Genomic DNA, 19,243 nt, shown 5'->3' with positions numbered 1-19,243 from the left:
AAATAGTAAGGTATTTATTTACAGGAAATAAAGGACTAGAGCTGCATTAATTCTCATGCAGCAGTTTAAGGTAAAAAAAAAAAATCCTCTGCAGATTATTTACTTCATCCCTCTTCCCTCTTTGAAGAAGTTTGGGAGGAGGTGCTGGGAGAGTTTGATTTCAGAAATCATTTTAAGGAATTATTTTAATAAACACTTGACTTAATCCTGATCGTACTGAACTCAAACCTCCCATGGTGCAAGCTCGGTAAGATAATGTATCTTATCTTAAAGCAATACTGTATCTTACATTAAAAGCTACCTGATGGTACTATACGTAAATGTACATCAACAGCTTTCCCACGACATAAAGCATAAGAAGTTTCATGAGAGTAAATGGACCTGTTAGTTCTTTAAGCTCCTGAAAACCTGTCGTTGCTTGTTTAGGGAAGACAACTAATTGGCGGCTCTCGCCCTGAGACCAGCAGGCTGCAGGTCTGCCTTTGCAGCCTGCAACCTCACTCTGCCATTCGTGCCTCCCCGCAGGAGAACCAGGCGGTCTGGGGGCTATACCATAAGGGTGTGCATACACATAAAGCCAAGCATTCAGGGAGGCACAAAACCCATCAGCTTATAAGTATCAGGGAACAGACTATTCATTTTTCCTGCGTCAAAACAGTAGCCTCTTTACAGCATTGCTAATCTAGGCCCAGGCTCTAAAGAGGTCCTGGCGCGATGCACACTGCAGGATGGGGGCCTCCCTAAAGTGAAGCGGGAACACCTGGCATGAAGCAAGGAGGACCTCCTTCACTGCCATTAGACCAATTCACCATCAGCCAGCCTCCATTCATGCCAGCCTCAGAGGGATTATTTCCAGGGGCAGATGACAGTGAGGAAACAAACCCTAGGATGGGGATGTGCTGAAGAAAAGCCAGGGTGCCAGTGACTGGTGAGTGCAGAGGACACGCACTTGACCTAGGGAGCGATGGAGCTTGGAGCAGGCTCAGAGGACAGAGGCAAAGGAGGAGCGAGCCTTGGCTGAACAGAACTAGCCACTTCATTCCTTGCACTGTGATCCATCCAGACCAACCATACCGGTACCTAGGGGTATGCCGCTACCCTTAGGCTTTGCGTTCAAGCTTTTCCAGCTTTACGTTTACGCAGTTATAATTAAAAGGGCTTGTCAGTGCTTTAACCAGCTCAGAACCCAGAGGGTATGTAAAGGGCTTCATGTCCTTCCTCAAACTGGGCTACGTCTTCATATGGGACCTAGTCAGATTCCAAAGACGCTTCTCAAAATCCAAAAGATAGGGTCAACTCCCTAGAGCCACTTCATCCCCCCCTAACACACTACAGCCTTTTTGTTTTGGCCTTGTAAGATATCAAGAAATATTTCTGAGATGAAGTAAAATAACAAATGCCACACCTATAGAATTTGTTTACCTCCATGTCAGGCATTGTAATGGTATTGCATCCCAATTTAAGCAGCGATGACAGTACAAAATCCTGCCACAGTCTTTCCTGAAGCAAGTCCACTATTCTGCCCAAAGGACAACCAACCGTGTTTATCCCTACACACTACTACTTAACAACCTCATCTTAGGAGGCTCTTACATTAATGACGTGTACATTAAGGCTACGCATACAAAGTCGAGAAGCCACATACTGCCACTGACATCTGCGTAAGCAAAGCTATTGTGTCACCCTGATATGAAGTAGAAAAGCCTTCTTGTATGGCCCTTAGCTGCTGTATTTCACCCCGCTCGCCTTCAAAATTCTAGTGCTGGAACAGGACCTGTTTCATTAGGCGAGTGAATCTCCTGAAGATAAAAATGCACAATTTAACCCAAAACTCAGAAGAGTCTTCAGCAGTGTTTTCAGGAAAAGCCTGCCACGACAGGGACCTCAGCGGGCACAACTCCGTTTTGTTTCCAGAAACGTTCCCAGGCCACAAGCAGATCGCTCTCCTTTACTTTCATGTGAATCAAAGGTATTAATTCATCAGTTCTCTTAGAGAAGGCAAAACTAGACCAAAAAGCATGCGCACACAGATCATCGTGTCTCTTTAGCTGTACAGCAGCAGCATAAAACTGACGGTCTCTTCCTTTGAACCTGGGAGGTGGGAGCCTGGCGTTACGGGAGTCCCAGCTCGCGACCTCTGCAGCCCATGAGACTGCCAGGGAGATTTTAATAACACTGCTTAGCATTTATATAGTACCTGACATCTTCGAGGTGCTCGACAAACATTACCTAAGTCATCAAAGTGCCTCATGAGGGCATTTCAGCATTACTAGCCCTCACCCCCCCCAGTCTTCCCCTGCTGGGGAAACTGAGGCCTAAGAGAGGTTATGTAATGTTCCCAAGGTCATGTCATGAAGTGCAGGAGAGCCAAGAAGACGCAGGAGACCTGGTTCCTAGTCACGTACTTTAATCTAAACTGCCTCTCTCCTGGGTTATTTGGCTATTATATACACTCAAGTATCACTCCCTCCATCCTCTTTTACCAGTTTGTCCTATTCTGATGCCAGTTTTCTTCTGGAACATGGACAATATGGGAAGCATCCAGCACTCCCAGCCCAAGAATACCTATGGGGTCTTCTTTCTCCTGAAACATAAGCGACACTAGGCACCCCACAAGAGCTAATGAGCTCACCTGCAGGAGAACGGAGCAAGACGTACACACACTTAAATGGTCATTTCAATTATACTGCCCTTAAAAGTCCCCAGACGAGTCACGGGAGGATTCTAGCAAGTCCCTGGCTGAGATCCACCTAGGATCCGGGACCATTCTGCCTTGCAAATGTAGGCACCAAAGCTTGGACCCAGAGACAGTCCTGCCCTGTTATCGTCACGTGAAGGTGGCATGGGGAAGGTCCTCACTCAGGAGATACAGGAATGAGGGAGCCCGAGAGGGCACCGCCGAGGGAGGGCACGCAGGCAATGGGAACGTCGGGGGCAAGCCGGGGACAGAGACAACGGGAGCAGCAGGAAGGGCAAGACTGGGCGCCAGGTGAGCGTGGCCGGGGCTGGTGCAGCAGCGAGGCGTGGGTGAGCCCGGGCAAGGCGTGAACACAAGGCCCGTGCAGGTGGACGAAGCCAGGACGAGGACGGGGAGGAAGGCGTGGGCGGACGCGATGGAGAGGAGGATCCCGGCCCCGAGGGCAGCCCGGGAGACGCCGCGGGAGGGGGCTGGGGCGCTCCCTCCACCCCTGCCTCCACGCTGCCGGCCGCGGCCCGGGGAGCGGCGTGGACCGCGCCCGGGGATGCCCCCGGGGCAGCGCTCCCCTTCGGCGGGCAAGGCTGCGTGCGTGCGTGTGTCCGTGTGCGTGTCCGCCAGGCTCCGTCCCGCCGCGGCCCGGGGAGCCCCGCCGGGTCTCTGCGCAGCCCCCCGCCCCCCCCCCCCGCCCCCGGCACGGCGGGTCCCGCCGCGGCTCGGCTCGCCCCCCGCACGCACACGCCGGGAAAGTTAATAGCCGCATGGCTGCAAATGAAGTTTTATGAGGAGCTGGGGGAGAGGGGGCGGGGAGGAGAAGGGGCTCCGCGGGGAGCGCCGGCACACGCGCAACTTGTTCGAAGGGGCGCGCCGCGCGGGGAGCGGGAGGGACGGACGGACGGACGGACGGGCGGACGGGCGGGGGAGGCCGCGGGCAGAGCCGGGGCACGTGTGCGGCTCCGCGCCGCCGGGCCAGCCGGAGGGCCGGGGCGCGGCGGGAGGGGGCGGCGGCGGGGCTCGGGGCTCGGGGCCCGGGGCCCGCACCCCACCGCCCCGCCGGTAGGATGCCCCGGCCTTGCGTAACCCGGCGGGGAGGCGGCGGGCCGGCCCCCGCCCGGGCGCGCAGGTAACGCCGGCGGCAGCGCCCGTGTGCCCGCGCACGGCGGCGCAGAGCCGAGCCGAGCCGCGCCGGCCGGGCGCCCACAGCGCGCACCCGGATGGGCTCAGCGCCTCCCCGCCGATCCGGGCGGGCGGGCGGCGGGGCCCGGGGGCGGCACTCACCAGTTCTCCTGCATCCACTGGATGGCCGCATGCTCGTTGAACTGCTTCTCGAATTCGTATTCCTGCAAAGTCAACACTGACATGTTCATTGGCCCGGTGGCTGCGGAGCCGCTCCCCGCGCCGAAATGCTGCCTGCCGCCGCCTCGGGAGCCGGGCCCCTGCGCGCCCGCCGCCGGAGAGCCCCCGCCTCTGGCCTGGCCCGCCCCGCCTCAGCGGTACCCCGGGTTTAGCATAGCTCCGCTCCCCTCCGCGCCTCTCCTCCCGGGCCCGCCGGTCTCCTCCTCTTCTGCGGCCGCCGCGCAGCGCCCGGGGGCGGCGCGGTCTTAGTGCCCGCCCGCCGCCGCCGCCGCCGCCGCCGCCGCCGCCCGGGACACCCGCCCCCCCGCCGCCCCCCGCCGCCGCCACCGCCCCTCGCACACCCCCCGCCGCCCCTCGCACACCCCCCGCCGCCCCTCGCACACCCTCCGCCGCTCCGCACCGGCGCTGCGCTCCGGCCTGGCACGGAGGACTCCCCTCCCGTTCCCCCCCCCCCGCCCCCAGGCCGTCAAAAATCACTACGAAAATAGGAAGCCCCCACCCCTGCGCTGAATCGCCGCCGCAGCGCCCTGCGCGCCCTCCCCGGCCCCCCGGGAAATAAAGAAGCGCAAGCTGAGGTTTAGCCAGAAAAGCGACCCGTGCGCCCCCCCCAAAACCTCTGCCTCCCCCCGTCCTTTCTGCGTGTAAATTCAACACGCGCACCTGCCGTGACTGCCGCCCCCCCGCGGGGGTGGACCGTCTGCCCCCACTGCCCGGGCAGGCCCGGCGTGCTGCAGGGGGACGGGGCTGCAGCGGGGCGTCCCCATGCGGGGGAGCTGTCCTGCTGAGAGGCAGCCCCAGGCTCCCCACTGTGCACAGCCACCCTTTCGGATGGTATCGTACGGACGGGGCTGGTGAAGCATGGGGCGGAGACCCCGAGTGTAATTATCACCCGCTCAGCATCTCTCGCGGCTAGGGCACGCCGTGTTTATGTATCCTTAATTTCGCCTTCCCGTCTCATCTGCCACATGCTGATGTCTCCAGCTGAGCTCCTCTGACTCCGGCAGCATCCTGGACGTGCTTTACAGTGTGAGCTGGGCTAAGATAGCGGTCCCACCCCCCACCGAGCTTGCAATCTGAAGGCAGGAGGAAGAACAGCTTTTGTGTCAAGAAAGCCAGCCATAAGTGAGCAGATCCGGCACAGGTCAGCACGCTCTTGACTCTCGTGGACTTCAGTTCTCATTGACATGGAAGTGCTTAACGTCACTAAACCCCAGCACCGAGAAAAATAAAAAAAGAGAGCTCTCAAGTTTTGGGACATCAACAACTAACCAGTCTGATGTTCCTGCTTGCATTTTGATTGTTATGCTCTTCAGAGTCATGTTTTTCAGCTTTTCTCTTCCTTTTTCCTGACAGTTAGAACTTTTCTTTTTTCCTAATGAGGGCTGAGTTTCTCACATTGTCCTCTGACTGGGGGTTTTAAGCAAAGCACCAAACATCATGCTGCTCAAGCTGAAACTGCAAGGCGGTGCTAAATTATTATTTATTACTATTGTACCCAGAGGCCCCCAACAGATCAAGGTCCTATAGTCCTTTTCTCAAAGAGATTACTGTCTGTATAGACAAGATAAAGGGGAAGAGAAACAGTCCTACTGTTGCTTCCAGATGGAGAACCTCAGAGAGCTGCAGGCATTTTCAAAACTGCTTCACTTCACCTTTCCATGGCCACTGAACTGGCTGGTGGAGTGGTGTTTGGGCAAAGCTGACTTCATTTGCACTCCTGCTCCAAAAGGTCTGCCCCTAAAGATGCATGTTAGTCTTCCAAATCTCCACCGGCAGGCAGTTTCAGTGGACGGGGACCTGAAGGCAGATGGGGGAAGATGAATGGAGCAATCTCCAGCACAGCCACAGATGACATGGTGTGGCTGGATGAAGCACGGGCCGAAGGGCTCCTCGCTCCTCATCAAGCTGCAATGCTTGGGCTCTGAGCCACGGGACTGCTCCTTGCCGTCATGCTGGAGGATAAATGCCGCCCCACGGCAGGCATCAGCCTGCGTGCCCTGCTCCTGTTCCGGATGCACTTTCTGTAGGATTATACATGGATGTGCCACCTCCAGCTGAAATATCTCCTGGTGGTGCCCTCCCCACACCATGCATCAGCACTTGCTCTATTAAAGGCTTCAGGTGATATTGCTCATCCATCTGAATATTAATACAGAGATGCAGAGAAATTAATGTGTGAAACAACAAATGCTGGTGTATTTCAATGCTCTTTGGTCAAAAATGACTAGGAAATAAGCAAGGAAATCTGGACCTCAAGTTTGAGAGAATATTTGTGTGTCTGGTACATTTACTCCCATGAATGGCAAAATACTTTTTCTGTCTTAAAAGTGGAGTTGTTACAGAGAGGCAGTTACCAGAAATTTTAAGGGGGGGGGGGGGGGACACAGAAATCAACATCCCTTTTTCTGCAACTCCAAACTCTTTTGGATTAGAAACTTGGGTAGCTTAATGGTTTATCCCATCTGAAGATTTCATGAGTATCTGGTGGGTTGAAGTTTATGGTCTGGGAGTTTCTTTGCCCCGGAGAACAGTTGTTCAGAACAGAATTGCCCCAAATGCAAAGTTTCCAGACTGCATGGATGGACTTTAGAAACCCTGAAGTGGCAGATTAGCCAGAAGGTCTGGGACCGGCTCCCTTACGCTGCTGGCTTCCTAAAGTGAGTGCCAGAGCTGGCTAGGTGCACAGGATGACGCTGAAGGTTATAAAATGCTATGGCAAGGGCTCCTGTAGGGTTAGGATGGATGGCCATGGGGCTTCAGGTGAGGTTGACTATTGCCCCCCAGGGTTTCTGTCTGGAAATATCTACCCTGGAAGTTCAGCTGCCACCCAGACTCACAAAGCATCTATGTGGTGTTCGACGCTCATCAGCGAGTGCTGACTGCAAGGCAACACACAGAAGTTAAGCCCCAGCAACGCTTGAAAATCAGCTGTAACAGTTTCAGGAAATACAGTAACGGCCTCGAAATGCTAAACCCTACTGGGATTCCTATGAGTCTTAAAAGCTCATCAGGGACTTCTCCAGGTTTTCTATAGCTCACAGGACTTCTACATAGGTTAAACAATCTGCAATGGATCCTTCTTCCCTTCCTGTCCCAATCTCATGGGGGCTACCTGCAAATTCCCCCTAGCACATGACTACCTGCAAGGTAATACCAAGGCTCGGGGTCACTTACAAAATCTGCGTGGACAATGGAAGAAGTGTAAGATCTTCTTGGCCTTGAGGAGTTTGCAAGCCCTGCTTCTAGTTGCTTATATCAATTGCAGTCAAGAACAGTAAACAAAAATATATAGTCTATTTTAAGGGGAAATAATTTTTATATAACCATTTTTGAAGTCTTTTAATTAAGTTCCACATAAAAGCAGGAACTTGAAGTGAAAATTGTAAATACCTTTCAGGAGAAAGGATGTAGAGAGAATGATATGGTTTCAAGAGGCAGGGAATACAGCCTTAGTCTCTGCACACATTCATGTTCATGCCTTCATATTTTTTTCTATAGGGTGCCCATCTTGTTCAGTAAATGGATAGTTATTGAGCATTACTTTTTATTCCCCTTATTTAGGATGTCTCCTAAGGCTGTATAGAAGGCATAGCAGCTAAATGCTGCATTTTCTACCAGATATATGTTAACGCCGTTTCCATTTTACCCAAGAGCCTTTGGTTGAATAATGCAAGCAGGTTCATTCAGGATTTACAAAGAACTATCTAATCAGGTTGGGCACCTTACCATTATCATTCCTGTTACTAAGCAAATACTTTCTCCCTCCCTGTCACAGCGTTAATTTATTGCAAAAACCGTTAGGCTTCTATTGCTGTAAGAGTAATTTTGAATAGTTTGTCGTACTGATGTATAGCTAAGTCTCAACTAAACTCTTAGCAGCTGCTGGGAAATGAGATGCTATATTGCTGACAAGTCAACATAAGGTATAGTAAGTGGCAATGAGAGTTGACATTGTGATTTAAACATAACATCAATTACTAAAACAAACAAAAACTTGAAGGAGGCTTGTGTGCTTCAAAGCTTTTTTTCCAGCTGTATCAATTAATACATTAAAGGATTTAATCTCCTCTGTCTCTGATTTTGCCATACTCAAAAGCAAATCGACGTACAAATGATGGAAGCCATGGAAAACTGGGTTCTCCTATATACCCCATAATCGAGAAACAATTAGGTGGTTCCCTCAGATAAGATAATGGGAGTTGGTATCAAGAATGAATAAGGGACCTCTCTAGGACTACTAGCTGGTCCTGACTGGCCCTAACAAAATGAAAGGTTTCATCAAGTGCCAGGGAATAAACAAAAAATGGCCAAGGAATGTTTATGGGCAGCCCAAGTCTACCTGGCAAGTAAGGCCTGCAAATCGGGTTAGTCTGTGCCACTGCATTATGCCTGGACTCAACCACAGACAGCTGGGAAGCTGCTTGGACAGATGCCGTGGTAAGCCTAAGCAAGCCCTATAAACAAATTTTTGTTCTCAGGAAGTGTCAGCTCATAATAAATCAATAGTAAGCACTAATCAGTATTAAAATGTTATAAGGGAATTTAAAGCAGAATTACTGTGTAATCTTTCAGGTCTATAAAATAATCCATGTCTCAATGTGCTCCCGGTCCATTGTGCTACAGTACCCAGGGCCTTTGGCTTGATCACACACTTAAAAATCACCCATGTGCTCTTTAACCACCTCAGTCTAAGCTCTCATGCAATATTTTTAATGCAGCTCATGCCAGTTACAACAGAAAAGACGATGGGCAGAAGCAAGCTACAGAGTGCACCGCAGGGGCCAGGCAGCAGCTCCCGGGTGCAGCCCTTGTGGGTAGCTCGGATGGCAATCTTCCCCTCCTCATTGTCAGGGCTATGGCTTAGATTGGCTTATAAAACCTCACTGTGGTTGCAAGTGGGGTAATTATATCTTTGTCTTCACATGGTTCACCTCCTCAGACCCTCTCAGTATTTTCTTCACAGCCAGAAGAAGCTGAGGCATTTTTCTATTCATGCTGAAGCTCTAGGCCATGGTTTGTGGCAAGAAGTGGAAAATCTCTGTGGTTTCGAAGGACATGAAGTCTTGTGCATAAAATGCAATCCAACAGCAAGACCTCCCTCATTACAGCCATTTTCATATAAATCACAGAATTTTAATTTCCCATTTTTGCGTGCACTAGTAGCAGTTCTAAGCATATCCCAGATGGTATGCATTCATAGACAAAAGACATGAGTTTTTTTCTACATTATCTGCCAGTACATCTGCAGACTTGTGGAGTGCTTCATCCCTACAAGCTGGGGAGAGCATGACACCAACAGCGTATTTCCTTCCCTACAACCTTGGGTTGGACGATATCAGTAAATCTGAGAGAAAATAAATTGACTTGCATTGCTGAGAGATCAACAAAAATAATCTGGTTTTTAAGAGAAGGAGGCAAGATGAAGAAGTGAAAGGCAAAAAGTTCAAACACGGGCATGTCAGTTTGGAGCCGGATGCCTACACTGAACCACCTAAGTTTGCATGCTGAGGTCATGCTAAAGGTCTACTGTAGAGGTTGGAAGAGGAATCGACTTTTATCGTGTTTGATGTCAATCCATATATTTGCTTGACATTCCTACATATTAGTTTTTGATTGAATTAGGTTAAAAATGGAAAAAGTGGTTGAAATAATCTGGTCTGTGCAATCATGTTCTAAAGACTAATTTAATTTTACTTTGCAGTACAAATGAGCCAAAAAGCACTGCTTCAAGTGATTGGTGCTGTTATTACAGGTGTCTATTTATGGGTGGGTATGTGTAAATTTTGGGTGATGAGTGGAGAGATACAAAAGTAACAAGTGTGTGTACTTCAACCTTAACTTTCCATAATTTTTTATGCTTTGAATTTCTCAAAAGCCTGTTTCTGCATATTTCACGATCTTGGAAAGTGAGCAAAAAGCTGACAGGCACTTTGATGAAGTGGCTGCAGAGCAAAATACTGGGCACCCTGAAAATCTTGTAGTCAGGTTTCTCTTCTCTTCTCTTCTCTTCTCTTCTCTTCTCTTCTCTTCTCTTCTCTTCTCTTCTCTTCTCTTCCTCTTCCTCTTCCTCTTCCTCTTCCTCTTCCTCTTCCTCTTCTTTTCTCCAGCCTCTAGCACGGAGCTTGCCTGCCAAGTGTGATTAGGAAAGTGTCATCAAGCAGGCCTGGACTCTTCACCTGCTTCTGCTCTGTGCAAGTTTAGCTGCTTCCAGAGCCAGCACAACTGATATTGCTCTCTCTCCTGAAAAAATCAGTTCACTCCCTTCCTTAAAAAAACCTGATAATGCAACAGTGGTATTGCCAAAGGGCTCATAGGCTCTGTCACAACTGTCACAGCTTGCAGTACCTACAGATCGTGATTCTGCTACAGGCTTTTGTGGTGTATCTTGCAGTGGCCCTGGAAACTCCTGCTAACCTCAGCAGGGATGAGTTGTGGTGACACACTTGTTGTCTGAGGCAATGGAGTCAGCGATGGGATTTGGACATACCGCTAAGCCCACTTGCTGCCCATTTGAAGATGAAAGTGATCACTTGGGCTTTTTGCCCAAGGCAATTTGCAGGAAGGCAATAACAGGATTAATTCATCTTAACTATTATGGTTAAGATTACTATTACTTACTACTGTTATTAAATCAAATGTGAATGTGCTACACAAATCCCATGCAGAGATTATTAAAATGAAGGACAGGACTCAGTCATCAGTTATGCTGCATAATCTCCCTGCTGCTGCTGAGATCATACAGGTATGCACAAAGGCTCACTGATTAGAAAGGGGAAAAAGGTGTCACTCTTCCATGTAACAATGTGACATTTAACTATACAAATATTGATTGCATTCTACTTTAGGGATTTAAAAAAAAAAAATACAATGATACCTAGGCTGATTCTTCAAACCTGTAAATGGGAAATGATTGCTGAGCTTTTCTCTTGTTCTTTCAGTTCATCAGTTGGACTAATCCTGCAGTCAATGATGAAGGGGGTACAAAAGCTGAGTAAATCTTTATAGTCACCTTCTCTAAAATCTTTAGCTTTACATAGCAAAGTCACTTGCTCTGTGCCATCTGGAATCTGTACAAAAATAGCCTATGAAAGAACTTTACTTTGCAATTTAGAGTCGCATGCACTTTAGAGTACAAGAAAGAAAAGTCGTACAGAAGAGTAGTTGCACAGTTGCACAGAGAATCTGTTTTTAAAGGACTGCCTTTGATTTTTAAACACATCTTTGAACATCTTCTCAACTACACAGGTATTTTTTGGCCTCAGAAGTGCTTTTTGTTGGCATAAAAAAGTGGTCTACGTTAGCATTAGATTGAATACATGAAGAAATAGGAACAAATTAAGATGATAAAACTGCCAGGATTTTTGTAGGAAGTCAGCAGGGTCAAGGGGAAGCCTTTGTACCCAGCTGTATATTCAATCTGCCGTTACTATTTCAGAGGTATGGGGAAGTCTGTGGGCAGGCTCTGCCACTGCTACTCAAGCCTAGGTGTACCCCATCTCCCAGGCAGTTTTATCAGTGTAGCTGGAGCTATGTTTTGTCATTGCTGAGGACTCTAACATTAGTTGATTCAGTCTCAACTCATTTTCAGAGAGATGGGTGTCTGGTACTGCCATTTGAGATGTCTTCCAGTATTCTTCCTGGCCTCCAGCAGCTGTTCCCCTAAATCCCATGTCCTATCTGCTGGCCTCAGGGATGTGCTGGATACCCTAGCCCACCTACCCATGGAAGCAGACACCTGCAGTTGCATACATGACCATGCCTGTGTGCTGCAAGCTCTTTGCGTTCCAACAGAGGAGCCGCAGGAATGACTCTTCTGGAGGCTGCCAGCCATCTGGAGGATGAATGCTATTTGAGGAGTGTTCCAAAGTAACAGGTCATCCTGCTCTCTGCCCTCCAACCGATTGCCACACTAGCAGGCAGAGACTGCCTGAGTGGAAGGGCTGAGCCAGCCTGGTTGCCACAGAAGGGGAGTTTCTGCTCCCTGCTCTCCCGTTGGTCATGCACTCCCCCTGCTTCCCTGCCCCTGGCACTCCCCTGACCCCTCTGTCAGCTGATTCAGCTCACTACAGTGGGTGGGTAACTCACCTAAAAAAAAAAAAAAAAAGAAAGTAAATAGCTTTTGTAGTGAATTGCATTGGCTCCCTGAAGGGTCAGGTCTGGCTCATGGAGGAGGTGAGTAGTGTGGCTGGCCGTGGAGCTGGAGTTGGGATACCCCCTTGCATTCTCTCTCAAAGGGGCTGAGCGAGCCAGCGGGCTGCAGTGGCCAACTCCTGCAACAGTGCGCTTGGCCCAGGGGCTACGGGAAGGGCAGGGGAAGAAAGACCACCTGCTAAGTATGGCAAGGATGCTAAAATGTGAAGTGTTAATTCTTTTGGGGTTTTATACATTCCTGAGCAGTCAGGTTGTTTCTCAGTTTCAGCTATCTGTTTTTATCTTTTATCTTGTTTTACGGCTTCAGTGGTCATCTATCTACCAGTCTGTAAATTGGGAAATGAGTATTGCTATAGCCAAGTGTTGTCCAGGGATAAGCCTGCAGCAGTGCAAGCTTGCAGCAGAAACAACTTCTCACTAATAGGAGCAGAATGCTTGAAACAGATTAGCCCTAGGCCAGCTACTCTGACCAGAAAGAGGCAAGTTCAGGTTTGCTCGGCTTGATTGACTTGCAGTTGATGTCAGAGAGGGCTCCGTTTGAAGTGATCCTGGTTTGGAAATTAAGGGTTTCAGATTCTGGTACTAGGGGTTAAGCCATAAGTTGTCACATGGACATAAGGTAGGATGTGAATATATCTGTTTAAGTATTATTGAATATGAAAAAAAGGGTGATAAAATCTGGAACTATGATTTTTTTCAGCTTTTTTAAAGGTGCAGATATTGGGAAAGATCTTTCCAGGGAAAAGAATTGCATTTCCATAGGAAGATACAGAAATATACCACTGTCTTTGATCCCATACTCCTTTTCCTAGTCATTTCCCTCTCCCTTTTCCAGGACAATCCAAAGAAGAGACATGAGTTTTCTGGCATGCTCACATGATTATCAAATGAAGATTTGAATACACAGAGGTCAGATATGACCACTGATCACCATGAGAACCTGACCAAAGGAAGATTCTTTACATTTCCATCCAGGGTTCTTCACTAGTTTCCTTAGGAAGGACAGTGAATCAATACATTTCTTATCTGAGCAATTCATCTGTTCAAACCAACACACAGAAGACAGGAAATTTCATCACTTGCTTCATATGTGTATAACTTGTGTCACCAGAAACTCATAACTTGGCCTCCAAAGGTCAAACTGCTTATTCTTAATTACAGGAATCAACAGAGTATTTGTTGGACTTCGGTCAGGCCCCAGAAGCAGACATGCACAAACACAATTTATGGTTATACGGCGAAACTGTGAACGTAAAGATTTTTATTCATTGAGCCTAAATGAGTCAATGGCATAGTTTCCAAGATGCTTCTGACAAGTCATTTCTCTGTTTCAGTTTTTCTCTGAAGAGCAATACTAACAACTCTCCCACCACAGCAGATACAGTGAGACTAAATTCATTATTGAGTGTTAAAAGTTTGGAGAGCCTTAGAAGGAAAGTGTTACTTTATGTACAAAGCATAATTATTATGTTGCTTATCTGCCATATACATTGTCCACAAAATTAAAATGTGCCATATTCATACTGTTAATAGTATAAATGCTTGTCTGTGGTTTGTGGTCATCACTGAAGAAAGATCGAGATGCTAGCCCGCTGTAGCTAGGTGTTAATTACTGTCATGTTGTACAATATGAGGATTGTACTTGCCATGATGATCTTCTGAGACAAATAGAGAAAACACAAGTGTGCTTAGTTATGCTGCAGAGGGAGAGCCCTGACTGGGGAGAACACAGTGCTAAAATGAGCATTGGGAGGCATCCTAGGAAGACTGGGTCCCTGAGCTCTCCTTCGCACAAGGAGGGCGCATCTCTGATTTGTACCTCCCTGAAGGTTGTATATCAGTTTCCCTGCACATGCTGGCTCAAAAGGAGGGATGCCCTTCCTCTGCTTTGGTCCCTTTGAAATGCTGCACAGGCTAATGGAGGGGAAAGGGGGCAGAGCTGTCCCAGCTCAGAAAGGAAAAGTCTCTGTGCCCCCCTCCCCTCAGCCCCATGGCTCACGGGTGGACTAGGCACAACAGCTACAAAAAATTATCATCTTGTAAGTTAGAGCTGGTGGTTCTTCTGTTTCTTGCAATGCAAGAAAGTTAATCATTGAAGCACACTGGTCACCAAATTAGTGGAAGTTTTTGCAAATAAAGAATGAGGGCCAAATTCTGATCTCAGTCATTAATCCTGACCTCGTATCAGTTACCCCTGGATCTAACAACACGTTAGTGAGAAGAAATGGTAACCCTCAGTTGCTACCTCAAGAAGCCTGCATGGTGCACATATCCAGAATAAGATCAAATGTAACACTGCAAAAAAGCGACATTCTGGCTGTGCTAGCTTCCTTTCACCTTCTCAGACCAGGTGATCATGTGCTCCAGAGCCAAAAGCAGATGCTGCGCCTCTTTTGAAAGTGGCAGGGACCAGCGTGTTTTTAAAGGAGAACGCCAGCTCCTTTTAGGATGCAGCTGGGGTGGGCAGGAGCCAGCCCTGCTAACTGCTGGGGGATCTCTGCTCCCAGGAGCATCCTCCTCCTGCTGGCTGCTGCCTCTGCCGCTGCCCCAGCTCCCCACTTCTGCTGGGTGGCTGTGCCCTCTGGTGGAGCCTGCGTTTTGGACACTGCTGGCTAAGGACCAGACCCCAAATCAGGCTTGGGCAAAGGTGCCAGTCAGTGCTAAAGTCCAGGTAAGTCATCCACAGCCCCCTTTCCCTCCCACCAGCCTTTGCCCCCGAGGGCCAGGTAGGCTGTGCTTCCCCAGCCTGCTGCTTCAGGGATGGGGCGACTGTGCCACTTTTAAGTGCCTCTTGGTTGCAATGGTGTCACTGTTGGATGTGGGAGGGTCGCTGGATAAACCCCCCAGCAACCCTAGGGGCAGGCACCTGAGCTCCAGTGCCCTGCTCCCAGGTGAGCTTTAGGCACAGAAAGCAGAAACAGTCTCTGTTGGTGCCTCTCTTCTCCAGTGGGGGTTTAATTAATTCCTGCACTCTGTACAGCAATTTCCAGCTTGCTAGCACACTTTCGTTCCCGGTGCCCACTCCATCTCTCTCCTGCACTGAATAGAGAGAAAGCAAGCGTCAGTCTTGGGACTGGGAAACCCTGATAAGTGGGACCTGCTGACAAGCTAGCTCATAGTGTTGCTTCCTCCTCGATTCGGCAGAGAGAATCAAGACTGTTGCACCAAGAAGTAATTTGGAGTTCGGCTCTGTAAGAGGCGGACTGTGGGAGGCTTTTGTCAAGGCTTCACTGGATGTTTGAGCTGTGCTGAGTTTGTTACTCAGTACCATCTTTTGTACTGTCCTGAGTATTGTTAGGTACTTGCAAGCTATTTCCTTCTGTGCAGGGAAATACAGCTCACGCAGAGTTAAACAAAGCAGATAAAGCAAATACAATGCTCTGCCTGTGCGACTTATTGTTTATAAACCTTAGGGGAATGAATCTAGTGAAACGTATTCTACTGAAGGATGTCCTACTCTGGAAAACGGTTAGGTAGGAAGAGGGGCACAAAGTGGATGAAGGTACTTCATGAAATTCATTTCCTAATAAGAGACAGATTTGGGTAAGGGCCAGAATTACTGGAGCAGATTTTTACTGAGGGTCAACCACTTTAGCTGTGTGGAAGTCAGCGGAGGTAGGGCAGGTTACATCAGCTGGTCCAAGTCTGCTATGAACTCCATCACAGGTTTTTCCTCTGCTGACTGCAATGTAGGGAAGGACTCTATTTCACCTTCACATCCAGCACAAACATCCCAAATCATGGTTTCATTAAATGGTTTTGCAAAGGCCTCCTAGAGACCAAAATGAATAATAAAAAGTGTTACTGACTTAGTCTCTCTGAGATGCCTTTATTGATGCACATGTTCTGCATTTTGGGGATAGTTTCTGCTCTCACATGCAAGAAGGGGTGTGGGACCACCTTGAATTTACGTTAGAATAGTAAAGCATTTTCAAAGGATGACTCCTCGTAGGGAAATTGTGCTCCATGAAAGTTAATATTCATCCACACACACAATTACTATGGTCTATGCATAGCAATGGGAGAGATTTTGATCCAATTGCAGAGTGATACTGGAAAATCCTCCCGTATTAATAGCATTCTGGCATCTATAAATGAAAGCTTCCAGACTGACTTGTTGTGGACAGTCTAAAGCGTCCCCTCAAGAGCCCTGAAGCCAGTGCTATATGTGTCCATGCTGTGGTTGGGGCCTAGGTAAACAGATCTTGTCGCGTATCAGGCCCACGGCTTATGTATGTCACAGTCACTGTTTCACTCGGATAAATAGGAAACACAGATATATTTTTTCCATATTTGTTCTTCAGTGCTCTGATAATAGCAGTCTTTTAGGAATTTTTGCTGGTGGTTTTCTTCTACAGACTTTCCAGTTTTGTTTTATTTCCCAATTTAGTGACCTGAAACCTGTCACCTCTCAATTCACCCAGAACTAGTAAGCCTTGATTTTGGAATAGTTGAGGGAATAAAGGTGACAAACAGCACTACACACTGTATAGAATAAATTATTACTCCAAAAATTTAATAAAATAAAATAAACAAATACCAAACAGAGCAGAAAGAAATCACATCTTTCTACCCATGTGCACATACATGCCCCAGAACCTTTCAACAACACTTGGCATTTTGTATTTCTACATCACAAATTTTTCTAAGCACGTTGGCCTAAATACATTCTTGGTATAACTCCAGTGACATTAATGACTGGCTTTCACAAGGGCTACATTTAACCTCAAAGGCCTGATGCACTTGTTGAGATCAGCACTGCTTGAAGGAAATCCTCATCATTTTCAGTCTCAGGCAAAGTGGTCAGACTGGCTGTGAGACTGTACTTTTGATTTGTATCACCTGGCTGGACCCTTGGAAATTTCCTGTGAAACGCTACACCCAAGTGCATTTAGAATAAAGCCCTGAACTTCCATAAAAGCTCCCAGACTTTGTCTTTTGGCCCTTCTTGTGTTGTGATGGCCAGGAAGATTATCTGGAGTCAAATCAAGCCCCTTCTGAAATCAACAGCAAAACTCTTCCCATCTCCTGTTTTCTCCACAGGGGAGCCTATGCTCTGAACTAGAAGACAAAGAGCAGGGACAAAAACTACTGAGGAACCAGCAAGAGAGGAGAGAAAGGAAACTGAAGGAAAAGGGGAATTATTCTTGGGAGAGTGATAAACAACTACATTCATTCAACTTTGTCACCACTGACATTGTGCATAGAAATACTTAATTAAAATTTTTTTTTCTATGTCTGTGTTTTAAACAACCATGCACGTTACTTTACCATACACCTTATTAAAGGTAAACAACATTTACCTCTAATGTAAAATATCTCCTAGGTATTTTGTAACATACAATGTAACAAGCGACAAAATAGTACTTTGTATATTGTTACCTGTTTGTAACACTGCAATGAAGTAGGACCAGAGATCGATTCAGTGCTGTATATACCTGCATATATCATGGGTGATACAGACATGCCTTTTATTTTTGACAGCTGAAACTAAGGACAGTTTTCCTACTGCCTTTTGAAAGGCATTCATCTGCAATTTCAGCCTGGAAGGTCACCACCCTTTTTTTCTAACAGGACAAACCCTCTCTACAAAAAACTGTGTGGTAGCTCGAGCTGCAGGGAAGACTGAGTCCAAGTACAGTATGATGACGGAAATGCAGGTTTCGGACTTTTATAAGCGTATCTGTAGCCCCTGTGCTCCTGCTGGCCATAATAATCTCCGCCTTGCTCCAGCATCTGTTTCTTCACTTTCTTCTCATTTTCAGAGCCTGGCTGACAAATGGTGACTTCAGTCAGATGTTAAGGAACTGAAGCCATGACCTGTTTGTTGATATCTCATTTATTCAAATAATTCATAAATACAAGTCGCATAAGGACCTTAACTGCAGAAGACACTTCAAGGGCAAATCCTGCTCTATAGATTATAAGCATCCCTCACCCCCTAGGTAGAAATATTTCTTGGATCTTCTGTTAAGATTTGTCTAATTTGACCAAAGCAAGTGCTAATGCTTTTTAAACCCATCTGTCTTTACCGAAATCAAATCTTCAAACATGCAATGTGTCATTTTTATAACAACTTTTCTTCAACATCTAAAAGTATTTCAGATCAGAAATAATTTTCAGTTAAATAGAAAGAAATAAAAAATAAAAAGGAGTGCAAATTTATGAGCAGTAACATTAAAGCCAGGCATAGACATGTGGGATCTCTCTAGACTACAGCATGAGCACAGTTGTACCATAAACTTTAATTATGGGGAAAAAAAAAAAAAAAGGCAAGGCTGGATGAAATTTTGTTAGCAAACACAGCTAAGTGTAATAAAGAATTCAGTCTCAGGTGATCACACATGAATTCAGCTGAATTAGGTTGGGTCCTCTGCTCCCCTCTGCCCCCAATAACTTATTTTAGGATATACAAAATTTCATCTCAAGACCTTTGAAACCTAAAGGTTCAAATTTTCATTCTGAAAAGGTTTTCCTTTTTGCTTTTCAGCTCAAGAGTAAAATTAAAGGCTACAGTTACCAGAAAACCAGAGAAATACTCATTTGTGGTTCCATTCTTTTATTTGGGGGAAAAAAAAAAAAAAAAAGACCATTGTAGACCAGCTTCAAGCTCATTGCTTCTGTTCCCAACCTCTCTCTGGCCCTGCATGCTTGCTCTGGGGTCCCTGCAGTGCCACTGGCACTCCTCTCCTGCCTTCCTCATGGCTTGTGCATGCCTCAGGCCCCTGCGACTACCCTGGATCTTTCAGCCTGCACTGTAGATATTATAACAGCAAGCACTGACCAGCTTTAGCTGTGCGTTTCCTTTCTGGTCCTTCTGCTCTCTTGTAAAAAGGAGTCCTTTTACTCTGTCTTTCCGTGTCAGAGTGCTGGGAATAGGTACTGCCAGAGCCAGCACTGAAACATTTCTTCTCCCCTGTACGCGAATGTACCTAATTAAACCAGCATGCAGGTACAGCTATAATTTGTGAGGTGTGCACTGAAGCGTGCAGGCAATGATCCCGGCATCGTATCTGACAAGCAGAACAATAAGGTGCTCTC

At 47.5% G+C, this 19,243-nt stretch overlaps 1 protein-coding gene across 2 annotated transcripts in view; it reads right to left on the bottom strand.

Moving 5' to 3' along the window:
• Positions 1 to 4,259, bottom strand: part of ELOVL6 (ELOVL fatty acid elongase 6) — a 77,625-nt gene extending 73,366 nt beyond the window's left edge. Inside the window, exon 1 of one of the 2 annotated variants that reach the window (XM_069782805.1) lies at positions 3,974 to 4,259. In XM_069782805.1, the coding sequence (XP_069638906.1) occupies positions 3,974 to 4,062 (89 nt within the window). In that variant the 5' untranslated portion in view covers positions 4,063 to 4,259. The remainder of the gene's footprint in view (positions 1 to 3,973) is intronic. The other variant, XM_069782795.1, reaches the window with a different exon arrangement.
• Positions 4,260 to 19,243: the final 14,984 nt, after the last annotated feature.

Source organism: Haliaeetus albicilla, chromosome 1 (genome assembly GCF_947461875.1).
Source record: "Haliaeetus albicilla chromosome 1, bHalAlb1.1, whole genome shotgun sequence".
NCBI lineage: Eukaryota > Metazoa > Chordata > Aves > Accipitriformes > Accipitridae > Haliaeetus > Haliaeetus albicilla.
The sequence above is the reverse complement of the archived record's forward strand: the minus strand, read 5'-3'. Positions and strand labels throughout refer to the sequence as shown.